Source organism: Nelumbo lutea, chromosome 2 (genome assembly GCF_056320005.1).
Source record: "Nelumbo lutea isolate HS-2025 chromosome 2, American lotus-T2T, whole genome shotgun sequence".
NCBI lineage: Eukaryota > Viridiplantae > Streptophyta > Magnoliopsida > Proteales > Nelumbonaceae > Nelumbo > Nelumbo lutea.
In genome coordinates, this window is record NC_142685.1 from 25,870,885 (window position 1) to 25,896,860 (window position 25,976).

At 39.3% G+C, this 25,976-nt stretch overlaps 1 protein-coding gene across 1 annotated transcript; it reads right to left on the reverse strand.

Moving 5' to 3' along the window:
• Positions 1-271: 271 nt before the first annotated feature.
• Positions 272-25,352, reverse strand: LOC148869334 (protein tesmin/TSO1-like CXC 4). The gene is made up of 11 exons (XM_088969279.1): positions 25,161-25,352; positions 24,121-24,281; positions 23,138-24,011; positions 3,118-3,854; positions 2,963-3,037; positions 2,696-2,879; positions 2,519-2,617; positions 2,358-2,424; positions 1,673-1,820; positions 813-1,544; positions 272-714 (listed from the first exon to the last, which is right to left on the reverse strand). The coding sequence occupies exons 1-10, from the start codon at positions 25,215-25,217 to the stop codon at positions 833-835; spliced, it is 3,114 nt and encodes a 1,037-aa protein (XP_088825405.1). The 5' UTR covers positions 25,218-25,352; the 3' UTR covers positions 272-714; positions 813-832.
• Positions 25,353-25,976: the final 624 nt, after the last annotated feature.

Consider the following 25,976-nt stretch of genomic DNA (forward strand, 5'->3'; position numbering starts at 1 on the left):
CAAAATGTCAAATACACCCACCTTATACACCAATGGCGAATTGGCATCAATTCGAAGCTAGCACCTACCCCCAACTGTACTTTAGGCCTAAGAATTCTAACCCTGGGCTGAACCGTCATTCTCCCTATTTTTTACCATTTTGGACTGGTCCAATTCAATATCTGGACCATCCAACCATTTAGGGCTTTCTGCTAAGAATTTTTTTCCTTCCAGTCCTGTGTCAAAAGTAGAGAGGTGGCAACAGTAGTCCATATGATCAAAGAATAGCTACTTAAGAAAAATTCTTGTGAACTGTTTGATATTCGAGCTTAGATGAAATTTTATTTTAGCCTCCCAACGCATCAGGAGCAACTTCATAAGAATTAAGAATGAATCCATCTCTAGTCGGCAAGGCAAAAGCCAACCAAGATATAAACGCCCAAGGGAAAAACAATTAAAAAAAAGGTCAACCCCACGATGCAGTTGCATTGCCAACCTATTTATCACCTAAAAGCCATATTGCACAAGAAACTTCTGGACAAAATGCCCATGAGTTCCCAGTACCCATTGAAACAACCACGGGAGCATTGGAGATAAATATGGCAAGGTTTGAGCGCTGTTGGCACCCAACCCTGCCACCTTTCTTTGAAAATTGAAACTGCAGTTCCTCATTGCAAATGATGCTCTCCTGAGTTCAACCATCTCCATGCCACCACCATATAAACCTTGAGGGCACTAAAAAAGCATGTATACATCAAACATCAGCACCCGTGTTAAATTGTGACATAGGAGTGAATAACAACCAGGTGTAAGCATGCATGATTAGGGCTCACCTCATTTCTATATGCAGAAATCACTTCTCACTGCTACAACTTTTAGGATCACTGTATGGGGTGAGAGGAGGGAAGGAAGGCACGGCCTGCAATATGAACTTGCGCCCACTTCTCAAGCCAGGCGAAGAGCTTGATCTCAGCTCGTGCAAGCGACTGTGAGGAGGAGAAACTCGCTTCTGATTTGGGGAGCTGGCTTTCACTGCCTTGATGGGGGTAGGAGTATCCTTTAATATATCAGGTGTGTCATCTTCAAGGATGCCATATAGTGCACTATCAGAATCAGATTCTTGGGGAAACTTCGAGCCGCCCAACTGTGTAACTGGAGTGATGGGTGAACTCTGCCGAAGTGAACTAATTGCTGATAAGCGGCCATTTCTATGACATAATTGGGCTCTCAAAACCTTTTTGCAGTCTTTAGAATTGGATGAAGCTGAAGATACCATAGCCCTTGAGGAAGGATGTGGCTTTGGAGTGAGATCGCACATGTCTACAAGTCCATCCCATCTAGGAGAGAATTGATCCATCTCCCCAGATGTCAAGCAATCTACATCCTGATCATAAGAAATCATATCTACAATTTCTACATTCATTTTTTGTTGTCTCTCATTATTGTTCGAATCTACTGGAGATAATGGTGACTTTCCATAAGATGATAAAACAGTCGTATCAGATTCTGGTGATGGGAGATATCTTCTAACAGGAAGTCGGGATCTCAAAATGTCCTTTCCATGGCTGAGTATAGAAATAAATGAAAACAATGAGGAAATAAATTATATATTGATAATTTGTGTTCATGCACAGAATTGGATCCCAATTTTTGTTCAATCAAGTTTAAATGCAGACAGTGGAACCATACATACTTGGAGCACTGGAATGATGGTGTGAGGGGTGAGAGGTGCTGTGGATGACACTGCTCTGAATGTAAAATCTCACTTCTTGTTTCCACCATACCCATCTTCTTACCAGATACATCCTCCCGTTTTTCATCAGCCCTTTTGTACAAAATTTCTGTAATGTCACCATATCCTTAAGTAAGTTTCTTCGCACAGGCATATGGAAAGAATCCAGCAATGATACAAATTTCAAATGATTCACAAAATTTAATTATAAATTTCAATTTTATCTGAAGAGTACTGAGTACTGATTATATTTTGATATGTTAGTAAATACAAGGATAAATTGAACAAATAGAGTTACCAACCGAGGGCTAGCTCATTGGTGTGTTAGCTGGTTTGTTCCAGTGTTAATGCGGAATTGAATCCCACAACCAGCACTTTGGGAAAAAAGGGGTCAAGGGGGAAGTTACTAATGGTGCATGGCACCGAGTACCAACAAAAAAAATTGAACAAATAGAGTTCATTAATAAAATAGAGCTACCCATTTAAAATCCATATAAAATTGAACAAATAGAGTTCATTAAAAAGGGAATAAAAAAAAAAGAGAATAGAGCTACCCATTTAAAATCCATATAAAATTGAACAAATAGAGTTCATTAAAAAGGGAATAAAAAAAAAGCGAATAGAGCTACCCATTTAAAATCCTTACCTTCCTTCATGCCATAAACATTTTTGCACCCCTCACATCGACATCCTTCAGAGCATCCAACACCAGCCTTTATGTCCAAGCAGATAGACATGTCCAATGAGAATAGATTCAAGGAAGGCATAATGGCACGTGACTAAAGAGAAAAGTAAAAGAGCCCAAACCTGAAAACATTCACAATACTTTTTCAGACACATAGACTTTTTACAGTTGCATCCTCTTTTGTGCCTGGCCGAGGATGGTGTCATCCTAATACTATCTTCCTGTAGAAGCATGGCCAATGAGTGCCTGCATCAATAAGATAAAAGAACACTGCAATTGGTTTAGAGAATGAATGTTACCCCACTGTTTGCTGGAAACTCAGTAACACGGCATACAATCTTTGGAGCAAAAGCAAGTGGGTTACGGGATTCAATTTGTTGCCGGGTACTAAGAACTGTATCTTCATATTCAGGCTTGTTGAAGCACTCTAGGCATGCACAAGGTTCAGTACAGTATACTCCAGCTGCAAAGCACTCACAATAACTGCCAAAAGGATGAAGATTAAACATCAATTCTAATGAAAAGAATGTTTAAGTTACAGTCTTGACAAAATCTTGTATACTTACAGTTTCAAGCATTTTGACCTCTTACAATTGCAACGTTTGCAGCCAACATTTTCGGTAGTGTATGATACCCTCTTCCTGGAAAAGACAAATGCTCTCATTATAGTGAGCCTAGCAAGAAATATGCATGTATGTATGTGATAATAATTTCCACTTGCCTCTTCTTTTTGGGACTAAGTTGGTTTAACTCCTCAAATTTATTAGCATTTTCCAGTGCAGATCTTTTTGCATCACATGGAGTCGTATGATGCTCAATAAGCTTGGACTTCAAATTGCCCATGGGCTTCACAATCCGTGGAGACTGTGTATGGACAGTACTTGCCAGCACTATTGCCTGGCTTTCTTGCCGATCATCATTATTATATGAAAAGTTCTCAGCTGTACTTGTGGAATGAGAACTGGTATTTGGATCTTCAGGAAAATGGTAGTTAATAACAGACTGTGACTTCATCCCTAATAAACTTGGACGATCTTTCTCAGTGGAATTCACACTCGCAGTCGCACCAGAGCCCATTGCAACAGAATTAACAATGCTATTTAGGTGCAAGCCAATACCAGATGCCTTAGGAGCAATCATGAGAGCATTTTCACTATTTTGAACAGGTTTATCAACCTTCTCCATGTGAGCTTCTGTATTTTTAGTTGCACAAATAGACAAGTTAGGAGCTATAAGCTGGGATAAATTGACTGGTCTCCCGATGCTAGAAGTTGTACTTGGTTCATGATGAGATGAAACCAAAATCTCTGAGTCTTTAGAATTAGCAGGTAATCCTGGATTCGTCATAACATTCTGTGTGTTCTGACAGCAGCTGGTCCCAAGAATGTTCCTCTGAGCCTCAGCTATCTCAAATTGAAGACATCGCCTAAGGGTGCCACGTTGGTGTTGACTGGCTGCCTACATTAACTGTTAAAATCATTCCACTGCAAAGGGCTCTTAAAAATATTGCTAATAAAAATTGAAGGCCTGCTGGTACTGTTTGTCTTGATGTTTCAGGAAAAAGGAGGGAAAATAAAAAGGTGGTGAAAGAATGGCCTCTTGCCCTTTGCCAATTAACTTGTCATTTTCCAAACAGCATTGACATCAAGTATGATAGCCATGTAGGAAAAAAGAAGGAACAATGAGATTCTAAGAAGCAGATAAGAGAAGGAATTGTGGTTTCTAAAGTAATATCAAGTTTCTTAAGAGCAAAATATTCACATTCTCTTGGTCTCACCTATAACTAGTGATGCCACTTAGGGTATGATACAGGAGTAATCTGTAATCCCATATTCCCTTTCCTCTAACTAGCTAGTCTAGTGCAAGCAAATTAATATCTCACCCAATCCGTTGCCAGAAAGTTAAAATAAACAAATAATTGAGTAAATAACATAAAAAAAAAAAGATAAAATCAACTTATAAAAAAAGGCTAAAATCAATAAGGCTTTTCTCATCAATTCCATATGATTGACTAATAGAGAATAAATACCAGAACCCAAATAATAGGACAAAAGCATCATATAAAGCCCTATAATACCAAAATATTTTCTAATAAAATCTTAATATGACAGTATTCTATCATGCAAGACTACTATTACTTCTTGAAAGAGTCACAAAATCATCTTATTGATATGAAGCAATAGATGTTCTGGTAGAAAAAAAAAATATGAAGCAATATATGTAATTAAAAACTCTCAAGACTACTACTACTATTTCTCTTCTTATTTCTCTCTTATACTATGGTCTATAAGTTGGTTTCTTCAAACTAGACATTTGCTTGTTCAAATGTATACATCTCAAGGTCTAAATAAATAATACATCACCTCTCTTTTTCAGTTCATCTTGATCCAAGGGAAATTCCTGAGCAGAACTTATAGGACTCATAACATATATGGTGCATATACATCCATGCATCTTACCATGCAAAAATTGATCAAGAACCACCAATAGATCATCAACATCATCTAAGCCTTGTCCCAACTATATGGGATCAGCTAAAAGAATCCTGTTTCGCCATTCTGTTTTGTTCAGTGCATTATCCATCATCAAATTATGGGTGCTCAAGTATATTACCACTTCCACTCAAGTCCTTTTTTGTCTGCCCCTATCTCTTCTAGTCCCTTCCACTTTTAAGGGACTACCAATGGATATGCCGTGCTAATATGGGGAAAATGAAATGCAACCATGATGGAATAATTGGAAATCTGCTCTTTACCGCATCATCCGAACAGCAAATGTTTTCTATTAAATCTCCAGAGCAATGATGATCAAATGGTTGTCTCATATTGTTGTGCCATCCTTTGAGGACACACTCTCAACTAGAACTTAGTTTAATGGTTGATCCACGATTTTCATGCACAAAAAAGATGCAGGACTGTGGGCACCTCAAAACAAACAGAGGTTCTCTAGCCCATGCCAAAGAAGCTAAAGCTTGTCTATCAATGTTTTTGAAAATCAGATTGGTCCAACGCTTGAACCCAAATTCCGAGTATCAAAACCTGGTTCAGTTTACAAAACATTGCTTTCTACGGTTAGAAGCCTATGAAATGTTCAGTAAGAACATTGATACAAATAAAAATAATTTTAATGGCAGATAAATGATTTAATCAATAACAATGACGGCACTCAACAAAACTCAGCTTTAACCCCAACCATTAGGGTTGTTGACTTGTTGGCCACACAAATCTTGTCTTTCCATTATGCTCTGTCAAGCAATGTTCCCAAAATTGTAATCACATTGTAAAGTGTCAAGGGGTTTGAATATAATAACATTGTGAATCATATTGTAAATTGTAAGATTTTTTTCTGGTTTTCTAAACAGACATCATATATTGGTTTTAATGATGGATAAAATCAAAGCAGTGTTGATCATACCTTGTTTATAAGGAGGCAGGGCGATAAAGGTCACAATGCTTATAGTACATGTGGATGATATGGTGATAACTAGCAATGGCTCAAGAGAGCATAGTTGTCAAGGCGACACCTAGCTCTTAGAACCAGAATTTGAAATCAAGGATTTGGGGCATTTGAAATACTTTTTTGGAATTAAGGTAGCAAGGTCAAGTGAAGGCACTAGCATATACCAAACAAAGTATGCTTTGGATTTGTCAAAGGAGACTGGTATGATGGGGAGTAGACCAACTGGTAATCCCATAAAACAGAATCATGGTTTGCAAGAGTTAAGATGGAGAGGATTATCTAGATAAGGAAAGATATTAGAGGTTGGTGCACAAGCTGATTTGCTTGTTCACTAGGCCCGATACTGCTTGTGCAGTTCATGTTGCAAGTCAGTTCATGCACACCCCCAAAACTCTTCATATAAAGTCTGCTGAGTGGATTCTCAGATACTTGAAGACATCTCCAGGGAAAGGTATATTGTTCAAAAAACATGATAAGCTTGAGGCTGAAGCATTTCCTGATGCTGATTGGGCAGGCTCTATAGGAGATAGGAAGCCTACATCAAACTATTGTACCTTTGTTGGGGAAAACTAATTACATGAGGAAGTGAGAAGAAAAATATAATTGCTAGATTAAGTGCAAATGCTGAGTATAGGACTATGGCCCATGGTGTAGCAGAGTTGTTGTAGCTACGGATTCTACTTTCTAAGTTGGGGCTGAAGGCATGTCCAAGGCAGCTAAAACTACTGCTCACATGGAATTGAGCTCTTTTTAATCCAGTGGGAATGATGATCCCAAAAAATACAATAAAAAAATGATATAAAAATGTTGTAAATTTGTTTGTTTTTGTAGTGGGACTCCAAATAGTTGTCTTGGGTGGCTTTGTAGTCAATTTTGAGTCCAAGGGCAATCAGGTGCACCACTGTTGCGTTTTATTCCCTTGGGAGTTTTTTTGTAGATAAAGTTATCTTTTGGGAGTTTGAAGGTATCTTAAGGAGTTATTGGGGAGGACCTTCTAGGGGTCTTATAAAGAACCTACCAAGTAAATATCTTAGTTGGCTTCTCCAACAAGTCATTAAGTCTTATAAAAGAGTTGGGGCTGTTTTCTATGGGTCTTTTAGCTCATTCTCTTTTTTTTTTTTTTTATCAATATGTTCATTCTCTTTTATTTGAGCTATAGCTCACCTGTTTTCAAGTATTGGGAGCTCGGATTTCAAGGAGTCAACCCATTGGGCATAATCCCTCTATTGCTGCACACAAGAGGCCAGCTTAATGCCACTACTACTGTAGAAGAACAGTTTTTTTGATAAATACTGTAGAACAGTTACACGAGGAGTTCTACATCAAGTTCGGTTCTAAAATCTATAAAAGTCCAATTTGCTTTTGTGTTTCCAACTTTATATTGATGTGCTTATTGTTGTTAACTTGAAATATTGCATATAACTTGCTTGTTTAACCACATCACCATGTTATATATATATATATATATATATATATATATATATATACATACATATATATATGTCCATTTTGTAATGATAAAATCTCAAGCTGACAAGTGTGATAATGCAATTTGAGTCTAAGAGTGACCATCTTTGGAGAAAAGCAAAAGCCCCTCCCTCCCAGTGTTTTAAAAGCACAAGGGGATTTTTGCACCCAAAGTGCAAGGTGAGGCATGCCTTTGTGAATTCTGAAACAATAAGCAAAGTTATAATTTTTTCAAAAAAAAAACAAAATAAATCAAAATATTAAAAGTAGTATTAATTAAAAATGCAAAATCAAACTACATATTTTAAAAAGCCCATTAGCGCAAATTAAAATGCATAAGCATAACATATAAAACATATTTAAACACTCATTCAAGCATGTGAAACTTTCAATCTTTTTATTTCTTTCCCAATCGCATTACTTCAAATAACTAATGCAGTGTTAAACATCTGGTGTTCCTAGTTCTACAAACAGCCTTTGTACTAGGGGGTAACTTAGGCAGGTTGGGTCAGGTTGAAGGCCAACCCAAGCCCAACCTTTAAGGTACAAACCTTAAGCTCAGGCTATCCAACCTAAGGTTAAGCATAAATTTATAAACACAAGCCCAATCCAAGCTTAACTGAACACAACATAGGCCAAGCTCAAGCTTGGGTTGGGTTGGCCAGGCTTGAAAGAATTTATGAAATATTTTTTGTACAAACATCTTGTATTGGACTTTATGGCCCAATTTAGGAGTAGAATTGATTGAACATATGTACGCATTTATGATGTGGTTACCTAGAATGACTAAGCATTGACGCAGAAAGGTCACTCCTGGAACATGTTGTAACACCGGCGGCTGTTAACAGTTAACACCAGAGACTGTTAACACTCGGCGACAAACCTCAGGTGGGAGCAAGAAATTCATTGAACAGAAAATGGAGAGTTTCGTTCAGGTGGAAAAATGGGGACATATTTCAACTGGAGAAGAAGATTCTAATGGAGGAAATAACCAACAGAGGGAAGAAACATCTGAAAATAAGGGAAGAAAGTGGTGGACTGGTATAAAGGGTTCGTAGATGGTCTACTTTTTGCAGAAAGAATACAGGGATGGGGAAATGAAACAATTTACAATGGGAAGAGATTCATGGTAGTAAACAGAAGGAATAGAAATGGAGGATTTATATTATTAACAGAGTTTTTTTGACAAAGGGAGAAAACAGAAGGAATAGGAATGTGGACTGGGGTAAGAGGAAAGTTGTGAAAGTTAAAAAAGAGGTTGAAGATTGGCAAGAAGTGTTGCACATATTGTTGGAGTTGCTTCAGCCAAAGGAGAAAATTACCCTAATCCTGTTTGATAAGTGAGGCAATACTTGACATGGCCGAACTCCAGAGTGAAAGCATAATCCTAGAAATTACACTTGGCCAGATTGCAGTGGAAAATTGGTTGCCCTCCTGTAATGAAGTGAACATCTCACAAAAAACCTTAGTGATCAAGATCCTAGGTTTACCTTTTAATCTCTGGCAGGAACACATCTTCCACAAGATTGCGGTGGTTTGTGGAGGTGTTTTGGAAGGGCTTTGGGTGCAAAATCTTCATGTGGCAAAACTCAAAGTGGCAGGAGCAAGGTTGGAAAAAATCCCAAGAAGCTTGGACATCTTAGCCAATGACTGCTGGAGAATGGTGTGGCTGGCATCGGAAGTCGAAGCAACTCTCTGGAATAGTTCGGAGGTAGAAGAAGGTGCTGACATGGACTGCTGGAGAACATGTGGCAACAATTGGGTGGACCGCCCGAAAGGCCAAGTTGACCAAAATTTTGGGGGAGCTGAAAAGTCACGTGATAGACTTATGCAGAATTTATTGCCATTTAAAGGAGATTTTTTGAAAAAAAAATTGAATGGGATCCAACGGCCCAGAGGAGAACTTACGTGGAGGTGCTGAGATCTAATAGCGGGCCATCTCGCACCCAATGTACAAAGGAAGACGGAAAGGTTGAGCCGGGTCTTGAGTTTCAAGTTGGGTCACATGACCCTTTAAAAAATCATGTGCATAGTTCCTATGCACCTATGGGGGACGATTCTTGTGGTCTATCATCGTCCCCATCGGCCTTTGTTCGTTCGTCTCTCCCCCAAACGAAGACGACAAACAAAGTCCCCCCCCCTCTCTTTCTCAGGTAGCTAGCGCCTCATCTGCATAAGGGAAGAAGCTTCAGTGGAGGTCGACTGCTGAAGAGAACTCCACGACACCTAAAAAGTCGAACCCTCGTTACAATAGGACCTCGCAAGGAGACTCTGAAGATGATTCAAACTAGGAGGTTTTGAGAGATGTGGAAGAAGATGAAGGAGATTTGCCATCAAGCATAGGCAGCATCAAGTCATCAACTCAACAAAGGCCTGTAACTTCACAGATTTCAAAGCTCTTGGAACTAAACTACTCTTTAATGAAGAAGCTAGTACAGAAATTCTAGAGGTACAGGAATCGGGGGATGGTGACTCTACTGTGAAAAGTGGAAGGCCTACAAGTGATTCTCAGAGAGAGGAGAAAGTAGAAACAAATCAAGAACAAAGGCAGAGTAGCAGGTTTGAGGAGATGGGTATCCACTACAAACCGACCATGGAACCACTTGAGGAACAGCTCCCCCCAGCTATGCAGGTGGCTACTAAACCTGAACTCGAACCATTAGGGTTTCTATTTGGAGTAATCAATGAAAACCAAAATCAGGAACAAGGGGTTTCCTCCCCCCTTCCTCTCATTCCAATTCTTTCTTCCTCCCCACTTTACTGTCAAAATTCAACTGATATTGACCCTTGTAGTAATCATCAGCCTTTGGATTTAGTAGCTCCAGCTGTTGCAACTTCACCGGTGGTGGATAATGACCCATGTGCGGCAGTAAAAGAAGGTGGGGGAGGAGATAAAGACAAGGAAGAGGAAAAAATCCCGAAGTTGATTCAAGTGATGGATTCTAAGATGGAAGCTGGGGTAAATGAAACTATTGTAGGCACAAAAGAAAAGAAAAAAGAATTCTATGGGTTAGATGAGAGAGATGTTTGTAGAGAGCCACCCAAACTAAAAGGAAAGGAACAAAAAGAAGCCAAAGGGAAATTTTCCAAAGGGAAGGTCTATCTTGGAAAGGAGGCAGAAGATGACAAAAAAAAGAAAGAGGAGAATGAATGAGGTGAAAAGGCTAGCCTATGGTGTAATTCTATGAGAAGTCTATAAATAGGAAGAGGGAGAAGAAAAGAGGAGAATAGGAATTGGGAATAAGAACGGATCTAGAAAACAAGTGGAATGAAGATTCTTTGTTGGAATGTAAGAGAGCTAGGGAGTGCAAAGAATAGAATTATCAGGAATGTGATAAGAACAGAGAGACCGGTAATTGTCATGCTACGGATTTGGATGGAAGATGGATAAGAAGTATCTGGAGTAGCAGGGGTCTAAGTTGGTCTTTTGCCCCATCGTGGGGTGCCTCAGGTGGGATCCTTACAATTTGGAAGAATGAGGAAGTTGATTGTTAGGAGGAATTGATAGGACAACACTCAGTATCAATAAAAGCCAAGAGGATGAGTGATGGAAGGGATTGGGTGTTGACTAATGTGTATGGCCCGAACTCATATAGAGAAAGGGATACATTCTGGGAGAGTTAGTTGCAGTCAAGGGCCTTTGGGAAGGTCTGTGGTGTTTGGGAGGGGATTTCAATGTAATAAGGTATACAAATGAGACAAACAACCCCAATCAGTCCATAACAACAAGTATGAGACACTTCAACTCCTTGATTGAGTCCCTAGAACTAAGAGAACTTACTTTGTTACAAGCCTCTTTCACCTGGTCAAATTTTCAAGAAAATCAAGTGTGCTCAAAACTGGATAGGTTCCTTTTCTCCATTGATTTGGAAGAGTTGTGGGGAAACTTAACACTGAAAGCCCTACCTAGAGTAACCTCTGACCACACTACCCCCTAAGTCTCTACCAAAAAAACCTTATTGGAGGCCCCACACCTTTTAGATTTGAGAATATGTGGCTAGAAGTTCCAAACTTTTTGCAAAAGGTAAAAAGATTGATGGTCAGAAGGTGGAATAAGGACTAGAGAGAAAGTTGTGAGATTCTCCAAGAAGTTGAAAAGATTGAAGCAAAAGGTCAAGGAGTGGAACAAAGAGGAATTTGGAAAACTTGATGTCATAAAGGAAGAATTAGCCAGGAAAATAGAGGAAGCGGACCAAAAGGAGGCCCGAAAAGAGTGCGGGCTAGATGATAGAACTGAAAGATGGAACTTAGAAGTGTAACTAAAGAAGATCCTGAGGAAGGAAAACTTTTCTTGGAGACAAAAATCTAGGTGTAAATGGCTTCTGGAGGGGGATGGAAATACCAGATTTTTCCACTCCTAGCAAACGAGAGAAGACAGAAAAACCAAATCTCCATATAAAGGTGGAGGGAAGAGTAATAAACTCAAAGGAGGAAATTAAAAGGTGCTTTGTGGATTATTTCAAGTCAATCCTTGCCTCCTATGATGAAAGCATTTCAGAATTGGGAGAATTACAGTGGGACAGACTGCCAAATGGATCTAAAGCTTCGGGGCCGGATGGATTTTCAATGGCGTTCTATTAGGATTGTTGGGAAATCTTGAAAGATGAATTAATGGATGTATTTGTGGAGTTCTATCAAAAAGGGAAGTTATTGCCTGGAGCAAATGCAACTTTTATTGCTTTGGTGCCAAAAAAGAAAGAAGTCAAAACCCCTAAGGATTATAGAATGATAAAGTCTTGTGGGTAGCCTGTATAAGATCAATGCTAAAGTCCTACCTGGTAGGTTGAAGATTGTCTTGCCCTTTGTTATTTGTCGGAACCAAGGAACTTTTGCAGAAGGGAGACAAATTGTGGATCAAATCTTAGTGGCAAATGAATGTGTGGCAGCTAAGAAAAAACAAGGTGGCAAAGGTTTGATTTGTAAATTGGACCTAGAAAAAGCTTATGATATGGTGGATTGGTCCTTCCTGTTGAATCTCATGGAAAAGATGGGTTTAGGTGAAAGATGGAGACTGTGGATTAAAGGATGTATTAGCTCGGCACATTTTTCTATTATGATGAATGGGGTAGCAAAGGATTTCTTCCAGGCTAAAAGAGGACTCAGACAAGGTGATCCCTTATCCCCATTCTTATTCACTTTTGTGGTTGAGGACTTGAGTAGACAAATCATTAAGGCTGACCAAGATAACTAGTTTGAATTTTGGAGGATTGGTAGATCAGAAGTGGTGGTTTCTCACTTGCAATTTGCTGATGATATAATCATTTTCTATGAAAGTTGTGATGAATCCAGTTTAAGGAATTTGAAAAGTTTGGTGGACAAGTTTCAACAGGCCCCCAAACTGAAAGTGAATTGGGGAAAAAGTTGTGTAGCTGGAATAAACATTGGGGAGGGGGACATCCAAGCCATGGCAAATTTGCTAGGTTGTGTAATGAAAAGTTGGCCTCTAAAATACTTAGGTATGCCCTTGGGGGGGAATCCGAAAGCTAAAAGCTTTTGGAAGCCACTATTAAAGAGGTTGACAAAGAAATTGGCAATGTGGAAGAGAAATTATATTTCCTTGGAGAGAAGAATGACCTTGATAAAATCTACCCTAGCAAACCTACCCACTTATTTCCTCTCCACCTTTAAGATCTCGGTGAAAATAGCTAGGAAGTTGGAGAAGATTATGAGGGATCTTTTGTGGGAACCTGGTGATGAAAAGAATGATCATTTAGTGAAGAGGGAGCAAGTTTGTTACCCTAAGGAGCAGAGTGGCCTAGGTATAGGGAACATATTAAAGAAAAATAAGGCTTTTTTAGGGAAATGGCTATGGAGATTCCCTTGTGAAGAAGATAGGTTATGGTACAAGTTCATTAAAAGCATTCATGGTGAAGCAAATAACGGTTGGGATGCAAAACTAGCTTCCAATGCAGCTCCAAATTCCCCTTTGAAGGCAATCTTTGAGGTACTACCAAACTTTCTTCAATTTATCCGGTTTGATGTCGGATGTGGCAATAAAGTTTTATTCTAGGAAGACCTTTGGGTTGGAGATTTGCCTCTTATGGTTAAATTCCCGGACCTCTACTCCTTATCAAACCTTAAAAACAAACATGTTGCTAGGATTGGTATGCTTTCAGATTTGGGTATCTCTTGGGAATTTGGCTTCAGAAGAGGGTTGAGGGAAAATGAATGTGAGTCCTTAGTGCTTTTGATCTCAACACTTGAGAAGGTCTACTTAGACCAATCTATAATTGATAGTAGAGCATGGTCCCCAACTCCTGATGGTTTATTTTCTTGTGCATCTTTCTTTGGTTTGCTCACTCACTTTGATCCTTTGGGGGTGAACTTCCCAGTGAGAGAAATCCGGTGTAAACCGATCCCTCCAAAAGTACAAGCTCTCTGTTGGGAAGAGTTCCTAGGGAAGGTAAACACTTGTGATGTGCTACAAAAAAGGAGGCCAAACAAATGCCTTTCTCCTCATGTGTGTGTCCTTTGTATGGATTATGGTGAAACCCTACCCCACTTACTTTTGTCTTGCTCTTTTGTTTCTGGTATTTGGAATGTTGCTTGTTCTCTCTTTGGATGTAGATGGGCTCTCCCACAAGATGTGGTAAGTCTATTCAGCCCCTCCTTCCTGAGACAACAAAAGAAAAGAGGAAAGTGCTTATGGAAGGCAACAAGAGCTGCTACAGTAGGGACTATATGGGAGGAAAGAAACCTAAGACTTTTCTCTGAAAAAAGTAAATCAAAGGCGGAAGCCATTGAAGCTATAAAAAATCAGAACTGCACATTGGGTGATGACCATGGAGCTATTCAAAAATTTCTCCATGAATGAGATTCTAAGAAGTTGGACTGAAGTAGAACAAACAGATGCACCCAAAGTAGTTGTGAGAGTGGAATGGAAGCCACCTGCACTGAACAAACTAAAACTAAACTTTGATGGGAGTTCCTTTGGTAACCTAGGAAGGGCAGGCATAAGGGGTGTGATTAGAAATCATCTAGGTGTGGTGGTGGCACTCTTCTCAAGACCAATAGGTATTGGTGACTCAATATAGGCTGAATCTCTAGCCCTACTTCAAGGTCTAAAGATGGCTGAGCAGATAAGAACAATAGATTTAGAAATAGAAGAAAACTCACCACTGGTCATTTCTTGGGCTAAAAACATCACATCAGTACCTTGGAAGCTAAAATTTATCTTCAGAGAATTTGGCATACTTGCAAGGAGGCACAACTCTCAGTTTGGTTGGGTCAAACGGAATGCAAATGGGATGGCGGATACCCTAGCAAAACAGAGGGCAAATTGATCTACCTTGTACTGGGCAGAACTGTAGCTGATTGTATGTGGTTGCAGATTAGGTTAATGGATTTCTGCAACCTATAACTATTGTAACTGATTGTAACTTTTTCTCTTTTATTAATTAAAAACAATTTTTTTGCTGATAAAAAAACATATGTACAAATTTCATTTATAAATATACATATACATATTTTATACACATATACATGCATATATAAAAGGATATTTTTATATAAATAAAATGCATGCATATATGTATGTAGTATGTATTTGTTCAAGCCAGGCTTGGGCTACCTAAGGCTTCAACCCAAGCCCAAACCAAGTTTAGGTTAGACCCAAGTTTTCTACCCCAGGCCAAGCTCGCAGCTTAAAAACTCAGACCCAAGCAGTGTAAAAACTTAGGTTGGGTCAGTTTTAACTCGGATTGGGCCTACCCAAGTTGTAGCCCTACTTTCTATCCCTTAAGGCAATACCAAACAAGTCCAAGCTAGGGTCTTTATTTATTTTTGATGAATGACTGTAAATTTTATTAAATAGAAACAGAAAAGGTACAAACACCCTAAGAGAAGGCACGAGGTGTTGCCTCCCCTGAAGGATGGATCAATCCCAACTCTTTTTCCATATTACAGTTACAAAGTAGCCCAAAACAAAAAATCCCTTGGAGCCCCTCATTTAGCTAGAGCCTGTCATAGTATTGGCTGATTTGCTAACCCACTAAAAACTAATCACCATGGTTCTTGTGAGCCATTTGATTTTTTTTTATGATGTCCCTATAGCCCCAAGCAACAATATTCGGGTCCAACAACCATCCCACTATTACTTTAGAGTCTCCCTCAACTATCAAGTTAGTCACTCCAAGTTAGTACTTCAGCTAGTAGTTCAGCCCTTGTTGAATCTCCAAAGTCCACTGGTCCTGAGAATAAGGAGAAAATATTACATCCCTCCTATACCTGAAGGTCCTGGACAGTGATCTAAAAGGTGCGCCAAGGCGCATTTTGGGGTACGCGCCTTGTCCAGGTCCTAGGCGCCCCCCTTTCAAAAGGCACACGTCTGGTGCGCCTAGGTGTGCGCCTCAGCCCAGGCGTGTGCCTTTTTAAAATTTTGTGCTTTTTGCTTTTTTTTAAGTCTAACAGCTATTTCAGGGGCTCCATTCCATTTCGCTCGCTTTGCTTGCTCACTGAAGCTCCGAGAACCCCCTATTTGCTAATGTTGTTCATTCATTCATTGCAATAAAATATCTTCATAAAAGGCAATGAAAGTTATAAAATCATTATTTTTTATGTGAGAAATAAGAATTTCAGACCCTAACATAGACTTGTTCAAGCTTGCCTTGAGAGGTATGGTACAAAGGCAACTCATAGAATCAAGAGTGCAATATGTTTTACATCACATTAGCTACTTGAAGCAATGCAATTAAGGGGAAAAAAAAGAGATTATGGGTTTTGCATGCTTGAAAATGCTTTATACGTTTGTTTTTATTTTTAAATTTTCATTTGAATACGCTTTACACGTTATGTTTATGTATTTTAATTTTAGATAATAGTTTTTTAAAACACTTATTTTAATATTTAAGTTTATATTTTTTATTAACATTATATTTAATATTTTTTGCATTTTTTAAATTTTCTGACTTTTTATTTTTTTAGCTTTTTTTTGTAATTTTGCGCCTTGCTTAAAAAAGTGCATGCCTCGCCTTGCACCTTAGGCGCAAATTGGTCCTTGCGCTTTTTTTGCGCCTTGTGCTTTTAAAACACTAGTCCTTGATTGCTTTGACTACTCCCATCAAAGTTCAACTTTACAACCCCTTTCGAATGTGGAATCTACCTTACTTGAGGTTTACTTTCCTTGGATAAAGTGAAGGCCACTGCTGGCCAACTCCTTCGAAGATCATCACTAGAGTAATCCACAAAGAGATCAATAGTTTTTAACCAAAGGATTGCCCTTGTCAGTATACACTCCTTTATTTCAGCAATACTTATCTCCTTCTCCTAGAAAATTCTAACATTTCTTTCCTCCCAAATGGTCCATAAGAGAGCTTCTCTAATACATTTCCACATTAACTTTCCTCTCTTGGTTGGCCATCCAAAAGTAGGCAAGTCAAAGAGAAGATTTACTTCAGATGGCAAGTTCCACCTGCACCCAAATAGCATAAAAACCCAATTCCATATCTCTTCAATAAAGGAGCAAGAGATCAATAGGTGAAAACAGTCATCATTCTGCACTTCACATAAGATGCACCAGTTGGGGAACAAGCAAAAATAAGGTCTCTTCTTTTGCATGTTATCCACAATAATTAATTATACCATAATAAACTTCCCAACAAAGCCCAACAATTTTAGGTGGAATAGGCCTTGACCAAACTTCTTTAACTAGGAACACCAAAGGGGAAGGAGTAGAACAAAGGGACTTAAAGAAGGAAGAACAAGAGAATGAACCACTCAAAGACAAAGACCAAGTTCTCTTATCTGGTTTAAGAGGGTTTAGACAAACAAAATCGAGTAGAAGTAGGAGATCAAAGACAGAGACAATTCCTCATCCCTCAAACCTCTGTGAAACCCAAAATCCCAATTAAGAGACAACGGGAGAATGGGGGAAGAAAGAAACCTAGAAGAAGCTCCTTTTATAGAGGGAAATAGAAAAGAGGGAGGGGTAGAGATCTTGTAGGGGTTGATTACCCACCCAGACGTCTTCCCAAAAAAGCACGGAATTACCATGGCAAACATCATACCTTACAAACTTGAGGAATTTTGGGAGGATGCCGAAAATTGCCTTCGAGGGTGTTGTGAGTGAGGCCCGTCAAGATATCCCAACATCCCACCCAAATTCAAAATAGCCATGGATACTAGCCACCACCTTGTGCCACAGTTCTCTCTTTCCAAAGGCCACCTCCATAGCCACTTGCCCAAAAGAGCTTCATTCCTATTAACTAGTTTCCTTAACACTAAGCCCCCGTGTTCCTTACTTCGACTCACCACCTCCTATCTAATCAAATGATCCTTTTTTACTTCACCTGGTTCCCACAAGAAGTCCCTCATCATCTTTTCTTTCTTGGCTTCCCTAACAGGTATCCTAAAAATAGACAAAGTAAATGGGTAGGCTGGAAAATGTGGCCCTAATCAAGGTTATTCTACCCCCTAGAGAGATACAGTTATTTTTTCATGCCGCTAGCCTTTTTTCAAACTTTTCCACCACTGGATTCCAAAACCTAGTTTCCTTTGGATTTGCACCTAGGGGAAGTCCTAAATAGGTCGAGGGTCAAGCAAAAACATGACACTCTAAACATGTAGCAATAGACTCTAACTCCCTTCCCTCCACATTTAGCCCCATCATACAACTCTTCTCGAAATTAAGTTTCAAGTTTGAGGCATTCTCAAAGAGAACTATAAGATTCCTCGTATTTCTTACCCTCCACAAATCACATCCCTCACAAAAAATTATGATATCATCTGCAAACTGAAGGTGGATTATCGGGATTTGATTTCTTCCTAATCTCCAACCTCTTATTAATCTAGCCATGTCTGCTTTTGACAAAAATCTACTAAACACATCAGCAACCAATGTGAAAAGGAAAGGGGACAATAAGTCACCTTGTCTCAAACCCCCAGAAGCTATGAAGTCCTTTACAACCCCATTTACTAGAACTGATTAGTGGCAAGATTTAAGACAACTGCCTATCCACTTACACGATCTTTCCCCAAATCCACACTTCCTAAGAACCTCTAGCAAAAAAATTCCAGTCCACTAAATCATAGGTCTTTTTGAGATCTAATTTGCAAACAAATCCTTGCTTACCTAACTTATCATCTCTTCCACACTTACATTTGCTATTAGAATCTGATCAACTATTTGTCTACCATGAACGAAGGCACCCTGAGCTTGACTAATGGGTGGGGGAGTGCCTTTTTAATCCTCAAAGATAAGACCTTAGCCAAAATTTTATAGATGTTTGTTACCAAGCTGATTGATCTAAAATCTTTAGGATGTTTGGCTTCTTTCTTCTTTGAGACCAAAATTTTATAGATGCTAGGGTCTTTAATTCTTAACCCATAGATAAAAGATTGTTTATGTGATCTCTTATGTATGGGTTAACGATTTAATACTCTAACATGGACTTGTTTGGGAGGGCCCTTGGTGTCTGGGGGGGATTTCAATGTAATTAGGTTTTGTAATAAATCTAACAATTCCCAAAGAAACAATTACAACCAACATGACAAAGTTTAATGAATTCATTATATTTGTGGTCTAAAGGAGCTACCCCACTTACAAGCCAATTTTACTTGGTCTAATTTCCAAGAAAACCCCCTTTGTTCGAAATTAGATAGGTTCCTCTTCAATGAAGAGTGGGAGAACCATTGGAGGAACCTGATGGCTAGAGCCTTATCCAGAGTCACCGCCCTATCCAATTAAGCCATGAAACAATAGCCTTTGGTCCACGGCCATTTAGATTTGAGAACATGTGGTTGACTCACCTAGACTTTGTACCTGATTGAGGATTGGCGGAGAGAAGATGTAAGAGGGGTGAAGTGGAAGGGAGTGAGATTCCACAAAAAGATGAAAAAGTTGAGATCCAAAATCAAGGAGTGGAACAGGGAACATTTTGGAAGGATAGAGGAGCAAAAAATTAATTTGGTGTCTAGGATTAAGGAATTAGATTCCAAAGAAGCCCAAAGGATGATGAGTGAACAAGAAAGGACTTTGAGAAGAAATTTAAAGAAGGATTTGGAAGAGGTTCTTCTGAGAGAGGAAATTTCCTAGAGGCAAAAGTCAAGACATAAATGGATTAAAGAAGGGGATGGAAATACAAAATTTTTCCATGCGTTGGCTAATGGGAGGAAAAGAAAAAATTTCATGGCTAAGTTAGAGGTGAATGGGAAGGAAGTCACAAAACAAGATGAGATAGCAAGAATGTTTGTGGATCATTTCAGATCAATCTATAGGAAAACATTGAATAATAGGCCAACATTAGAAGATTTGGAGTGGACTAGGTTATCTGAAGAACAAGTAAACTGGTTAGAGAGGGATTTCAATGAAGAAGAGATCAGACAAGCGATATTTTCAATGGATAGATCCAAAGCATCCGATCCAAATGGATTCACAATGGCTTTTTATCAGGACTATTGGGATGCGATTAAAGAAGATCTTATTGGGGTGTTTCAGGAGTTTGAAGATAAGAAAAAGGTAAGCCCTGGAGTTGATGCCACTTTCTTAGCCCTAATCCCAAAGAAGATGGTTGCAAAGGACCCTAAGGAGTACAGGCCGATTAGTCTGGTAACAAGCATCTATAAAATCCTGGCCAAAGTGTTGTCTTTAAGAAATCGAGTAGTACTACCCTCCATCATTAATCAAGCACAAGGTGCTTTTGTGCAAGGAAGGCAAATAACAGATCAGATCCTAATAGCAAATGGGTGTGTAGAGGACATGAGAAAGTCGAGGAATCAAGGTTTTGTATGTAAGTTAGACTTAGAGAAAGCTTCTGATCTTATGGATTGGAGTTTTTTACTAGAAGTCCTTGGATGTTGTGGTTTTGGAGATAGATGGTGCAACTGGGTAAAGGGTTGTATTAGCTCCTGTCACAGTCTTGGTGAATGGGATGGTCAAAGATTTTTTTTCCAGCTTGTAGAGGCCTTAGGCAAGGTGACCCACTCTCCCCGTTTCTTTTCACCTTAGTTGCATATGTTTTTAGTAGATTAATCACTAAGGCAGATAGGGAAGAGGAAGTGAGTGGCTGGAGGATAGGAAGGAACAATATCCAGGTAACCCACTTACAGTTTGCTGATGATAGCATAATCATACATTCTCCTTTGATGATTTTTGGAGAAACTGGATAGCGGTGGCTAACAGCCATACAAGGAAGGACAGGGAATCATGGATGCCTCCGCTTGAAGGATGGGCAAGGCTGAACTTTGATGGAAGCAGCCAAGAAAACCCAGGCCCATCGGGGATAGGAGGGGTGCTGAGAGATAAGGAGAGCAAAATATTAGCACTATTTTCAGGCCCCATGGGAATAGGAAACTCTAATAGAGCTGAGATGTTAGCGACAATACAAGGTATTCAGATTGCAAAACAATTAGGAGTTCAGCACTTGGTCGTTGAAGGGGACTCTAAGATTGCTGTGGAATGGCTGATAGACCCAGCTTCAGCTATGTGGCGACATAGAGACCTGTTAAGGAAAGTCAACTGGCTCACAAGACATGACTATTTTTTTATCAGTAACAAGAAACTTTATTAATGATATGAAACTATGTAAAACTTTAGGTACAAAGGGGGGAGGTAAAATGTCTTAACTCCCCACCAACAAAATACATTGGAAGAAAGTCAAAAGTTAAACCAAAATATAGATTCCCTATTCGCCCCTTGCTTGGCTAACCCATCAGCAACTGAGTTAGCAGTCCTCTTCACCCAGCTGTAATGCAACACAATATCCCTACTTAGCCATTTGAATTTTTTCTTCTCGTTGTTATACCACCACAAGAAACATGACTGTTACCTCTCTTTGGGTGGGAAGATCAACAAATACCTTAGCAGATGGGTTAGCTAAGCAAGGGGCTTTAAGGGAAAGTTTATTTTGGGCTGCTCTGTAATTCTACTTCTGGTTATTTCTGTTTTTAAATTGATGTAATACTTGCTAGAAGAGGTAACAACTCGTGCCTCCTCTTGGGTCTCCTGTATTGCCTCATATTTCTGGTTTAATAAATTATATTCATTCATAAAAAAAAAAAAAAAAACATGGACTTGTTTGGGCTTGCCTCAAGGGGCTTAGTTAAGGATACAGGGGCATATTCCCTAGCCCAGCCATCATGCTTACAAAAGCACAAAATTGAACTGAGGTGCACAACTTTTCAAAGAGGTTGCGCATGGGCTAGGCAATGGCTGTTAAATCATTGTTCCCTCTCTCCTAGCTATGATTAGGGGTGAGCATTCGGTTTTTTCGGTTTAAAACCGAACCAAAAAAACCAAAATTTTAAAAGCCGATTTCACTATATGAAAGACCAAATCGAAACTGAAATATGTAAAAACTGAATAAACCAAACCAAAAATTTTTTTCAGTTATTTTGGATATTTCAGTTAAAATCGAAATTATTTAACTTGAAAATGCAACACAGTGTAGGTGCAGGTGGCCAATGACACTCGGCAACGAGTCAATGAGTCAACGTTGTTCGTGTTCAAAGCCTAGAGCACAGAAAGAAGAAGATGATCAGAGCCTAGAGGAACTAAACTAAGGAAGATGCAGCAGCAATGACAGTCGGCAGTCGCGGCACTCGGTAATGAGTCAACGGTGTTCATGACTTCGTGTTCGGTGTTCTTGCTGGTGCTAGGTGAGTCGATGACGTCCGGTAGCCGCGACAGTCAAAGAGACTAACACGGAAATCAAAGAGACAAACTAGGGAAGATGCAGCCCAGCAACGACAATCAGAAGTCGCGGCACTCGGCAACGAGTCAACGTCGTTGGTGACTTCGTGTTCGGTGTTCCTACTGGTGTTGGGTGAGCCGGTGACATCCGGCAGCCGCGGTAGTCGAAGAGACAAAACTCTCAACTCTGGTCTGGAACTGGAAGAGTGGAAGAGGAAGACGAGAGACAGCAAGACGCTTAGAGTTTTTAGTCTCTGACTCTTAGACGCCCGCACGTCAACTTTTCACTTTTTTTCACTTTCTTGTGTAAGACGTTTTGCAGCTTAACTTTGTCATGATTCTTAATTTATTAAATATTAATATAAAATTAAATTATAAATTATAATATTAAATCGGTTTTTTCAATCAATCAATTTATGAAGTTTGATAACCGAGAAAACCAAAATTCAAAAAAACTGAAAAAGAAAACCAAACCCAACCGAAAACTGATCAAGCCGAACCAATTAAACCAAAACCGAAACTTCGGTTTGGTTTTTCGATTTTAATCGAATTATGCTCACCCCTAGCTATGATCACAAGCACCTTGTGCTTCTCCTTGCTACACCTCCCTCCCTCCCTCATATCTTATAAGGCTATTTCAAATGTCCTTATGCTACTAGAGGTTGCACCCATTATTAATTTCTCCCCTACATAAACATGTTCCAAATTTAACTTTTTCACTATCTTAAACCCACCAATCTCCTCCCTAAAACAAACCATCCAAAATTAATTTTCAACCATTCACTAGCCTATTTCTCTTTGATTACATATCTACGTTCTAGGACTTCATCCTCTTTGTCATGCATTAGTTGTACATGCATTTTCCAATGTTTTTTTTTTTGAAATGTCAGTAGAAATTTTTCATTAAACTGAAAAAAGAGGTACAGTACGAGAACTTTGTTTGTCAAGTTGACAAACCAAGCAAAGGTACATCACTCAAACTGAAAATAAACCTTCATGCATTTTCCAATGTTACTAGAGATATTGAACATTGCCCAAAGATAAATTAACAAAAGAGCTGGGCAATGACTTCTGTAACCTTTACCAATATACTCGGATGAATAGTTGCATAAGCTTAGACCAAACCATATACTAACAATGATGATGGGTTTCAAGCAAATAATGGATCATTTAGAGACATTATTTGTACCTCAAAATCATGGGATATCCTATTCTCAGATCCATTTGATATTGCTCCTGAGTTCTCAACATGACCTTCACATGCCTGCACAATCTGCAATGATTCATGTAGCAGCTGAGGAGTACAGTTCCATTCATCTTGCTGCCCCACCTCTGCATTCTGCAACTTAACATCTTGTGGTCTATTGTGACAAAGACTTGCAGACAGAGCAGACCTTTCCCTATCAATGCCCACACCTTCTTGCTCTTTTTTCTTTGATTCTAGCAAGGAATAATCTGTCACAAGCTCTGCTGATGGGTTTTCACCATTCTGTGTAGCAGAAGCAGGTTCTGTAGGCAAATCAGACTGAAGAAAACCATTTACTTTCTCAGGTATCACACATAGAGATTCATGGAACAGCTTTTCACCATCCTTTTGCTTTCCTTCAGCGTCAACCAGTTTAAGAGGTAATAATGACTTCCTTAGCAAGTTTTCTCCAGCTTGCTCTAATGAGGTGTGTGATGACAAAACTTCAGAATCTGTATCTTTCCCTGCATCAATCTCAATGTTAGACTTTAAGATAGTTTCTTTTGAGCTGGTACAATGGCTCTGTATTTCTCGAGGCACATCATTAGATTGCTTCAAACATGAATCTACCGAATCAGCAGAATTTGCAGAATCCACATCCACAGGATCGGCCAAATATTCATCAATGCACTCTGAAGGACTGCATGGATGGACTTCCAGGGAGTAGGTACTATCACATTTATTCTGAGTACAGTCAATTGTATCAACCATTGATTGGGTTACAGGTGGTTCAGAAGTATGTGAACCTGCTGCAAGCACCTTCATTCTATCATCATGCTGAGAAAACTCTATCTTTGATGGGTGAGGATATTGAGGCCTGAAATATAACAATTTTTTTTCACACGAGATATGACCAAACCAACTTCAAAACATATGTTTCCAATGATGAGATGCCTCTAAAAAAAAAAAAAAAAAACATTGAATACCTCTTAAGAAAGCTAACATCTCTCTGAGTATTGATACGAGGTGAGGTAAACACAGGTGCTGGAGCAGGAAAATTAAGCTCTGAAAATCCTTGTGCAACATGAACAGTCTTGACTGGCTTTATAGGCGACAGATTGCTAAGGTAATTGAAGAAGGGGGAGTCCTATAAGGAAAAGGTCATTGCATCAAAAATAATTCAGAATGTTCTTGACTAAAACAGCTTATTCAAGTACGTGCAGTCAACTTCAAGAGTGTAAAAAAGATGCCTAGCTAATTCAATGTTCAAGATTTTTCAAAGAAGGAGCCTAGCATTCATCTCAAAAACTTTAGAAAGAGATACCAATTGGAATGTCTAGCCATTCAGAGGAACTGCACTATGCTTGTGCCACTTCCTGAACAACTCTAAGTCTGTAAACCCTCATTTAATCACCTGAAGTATATGAGCATATGTGCAAATAGAAACAAGACTAAAACCTCTACATGATTAAATGGAAAGGAAACACGTAGAAATTGGAAAACATCTTCATGCAAAATCAAAAGCAGCAATCTATCACTTGCAACCAAAATCATTTAGTATGAACTTGATCTCACCACTACCCAGTACCCACCTATGAACTTCACCTTTAAAATCAGTAAAACCGTCATCCATATCCACTTCACTCACCAACCCCAGCCCCAAAAAAGGGAGCAGTAGATCCAACAATCACGAGTCACAAGGATCAGAACCCTAGACACGATATCCCAACAAAAAGGTCCATAACAAAAGCGTAAACTGAGGGCACTAGAGAAGTTCAGAACATGGTCAAGCAACCAACACTACGCCCATTCCCCATTAAACAACAACCAGGTCAAATAAAATAAGAAGAAGAAAAATGAAAATAGTCACCATCAAATGCAGGACCCGATCTACTTCATATGCACCCAGACTACATAATTACTACAGACTAATCCAAAACATCAATGGGCAAAAAGAAGGAAAAAAAAAAAACTAAAATGTAGAACTAAAAGAACTTAAGTGCGGAGGGGGAAAATAAAGGAATACTTGAACGGCGGGAGAGGATGAAGTAGTGACGATCCGATTGCTTTCAGGCGAATCCATAATTCGAAACCCTAGCCTTACCCTTGGGACTCTCTATCTGCATCTTTCTCTCTCTTCTCGCCTGAAACCGACTGAAGTCGCTGAGAAGAGGGGCGTCTTTTTTCCTTTTGTTCTCAAGATAGATAAGAAGAATGGAGAGAGAGAGAGAGAAGCGCCAACTCTTAAATCCGGGCGGGAGTTTGTTTAGACCGTCATATACGAAGTATATACGTATACGGCGTATATCGTAGAATGAACGAAAAGCACGTGTTTTGCATCATCCTAGGTTTCTAACTAATTAGGCGGGCCCAAGTGCCCAACGACCTCGCGGGTGATGTCTTAAACGATAAACCATTTGTGGATGAGTGCGGTCCCGCTCCGGATTGGAATTGATATACAACCAAACAGGTCAGTAAAGCGGGAAAATCAATTTGAAGCCTAGAACTACAACCCATAAAGTAGCCAATTGAGTGGGAGTGAAGGAGGGAGACCGGATATGCTCTTCACACGCACATCCTACATGCATTGGTAATATCTCTCGGACTTATTAATTATTATTCATGGAAGATATTCATAATGCACGGTGGATATGTATGTGAGGCGCCCATTTGTGAGGAGCAGATCCCATCTCAGAGTGAGGGGTTAGGGGTGGCTCAGTTTGTATGTAACTCCATCTTACACGTGATTCAATTAAAATGGAAACAAATTTTGCATTGTTATCTAAGTTGGAGCCTCTCAAAAGATAAGATCATTTCGGTTACGAGCAATTCCCCAAAACTG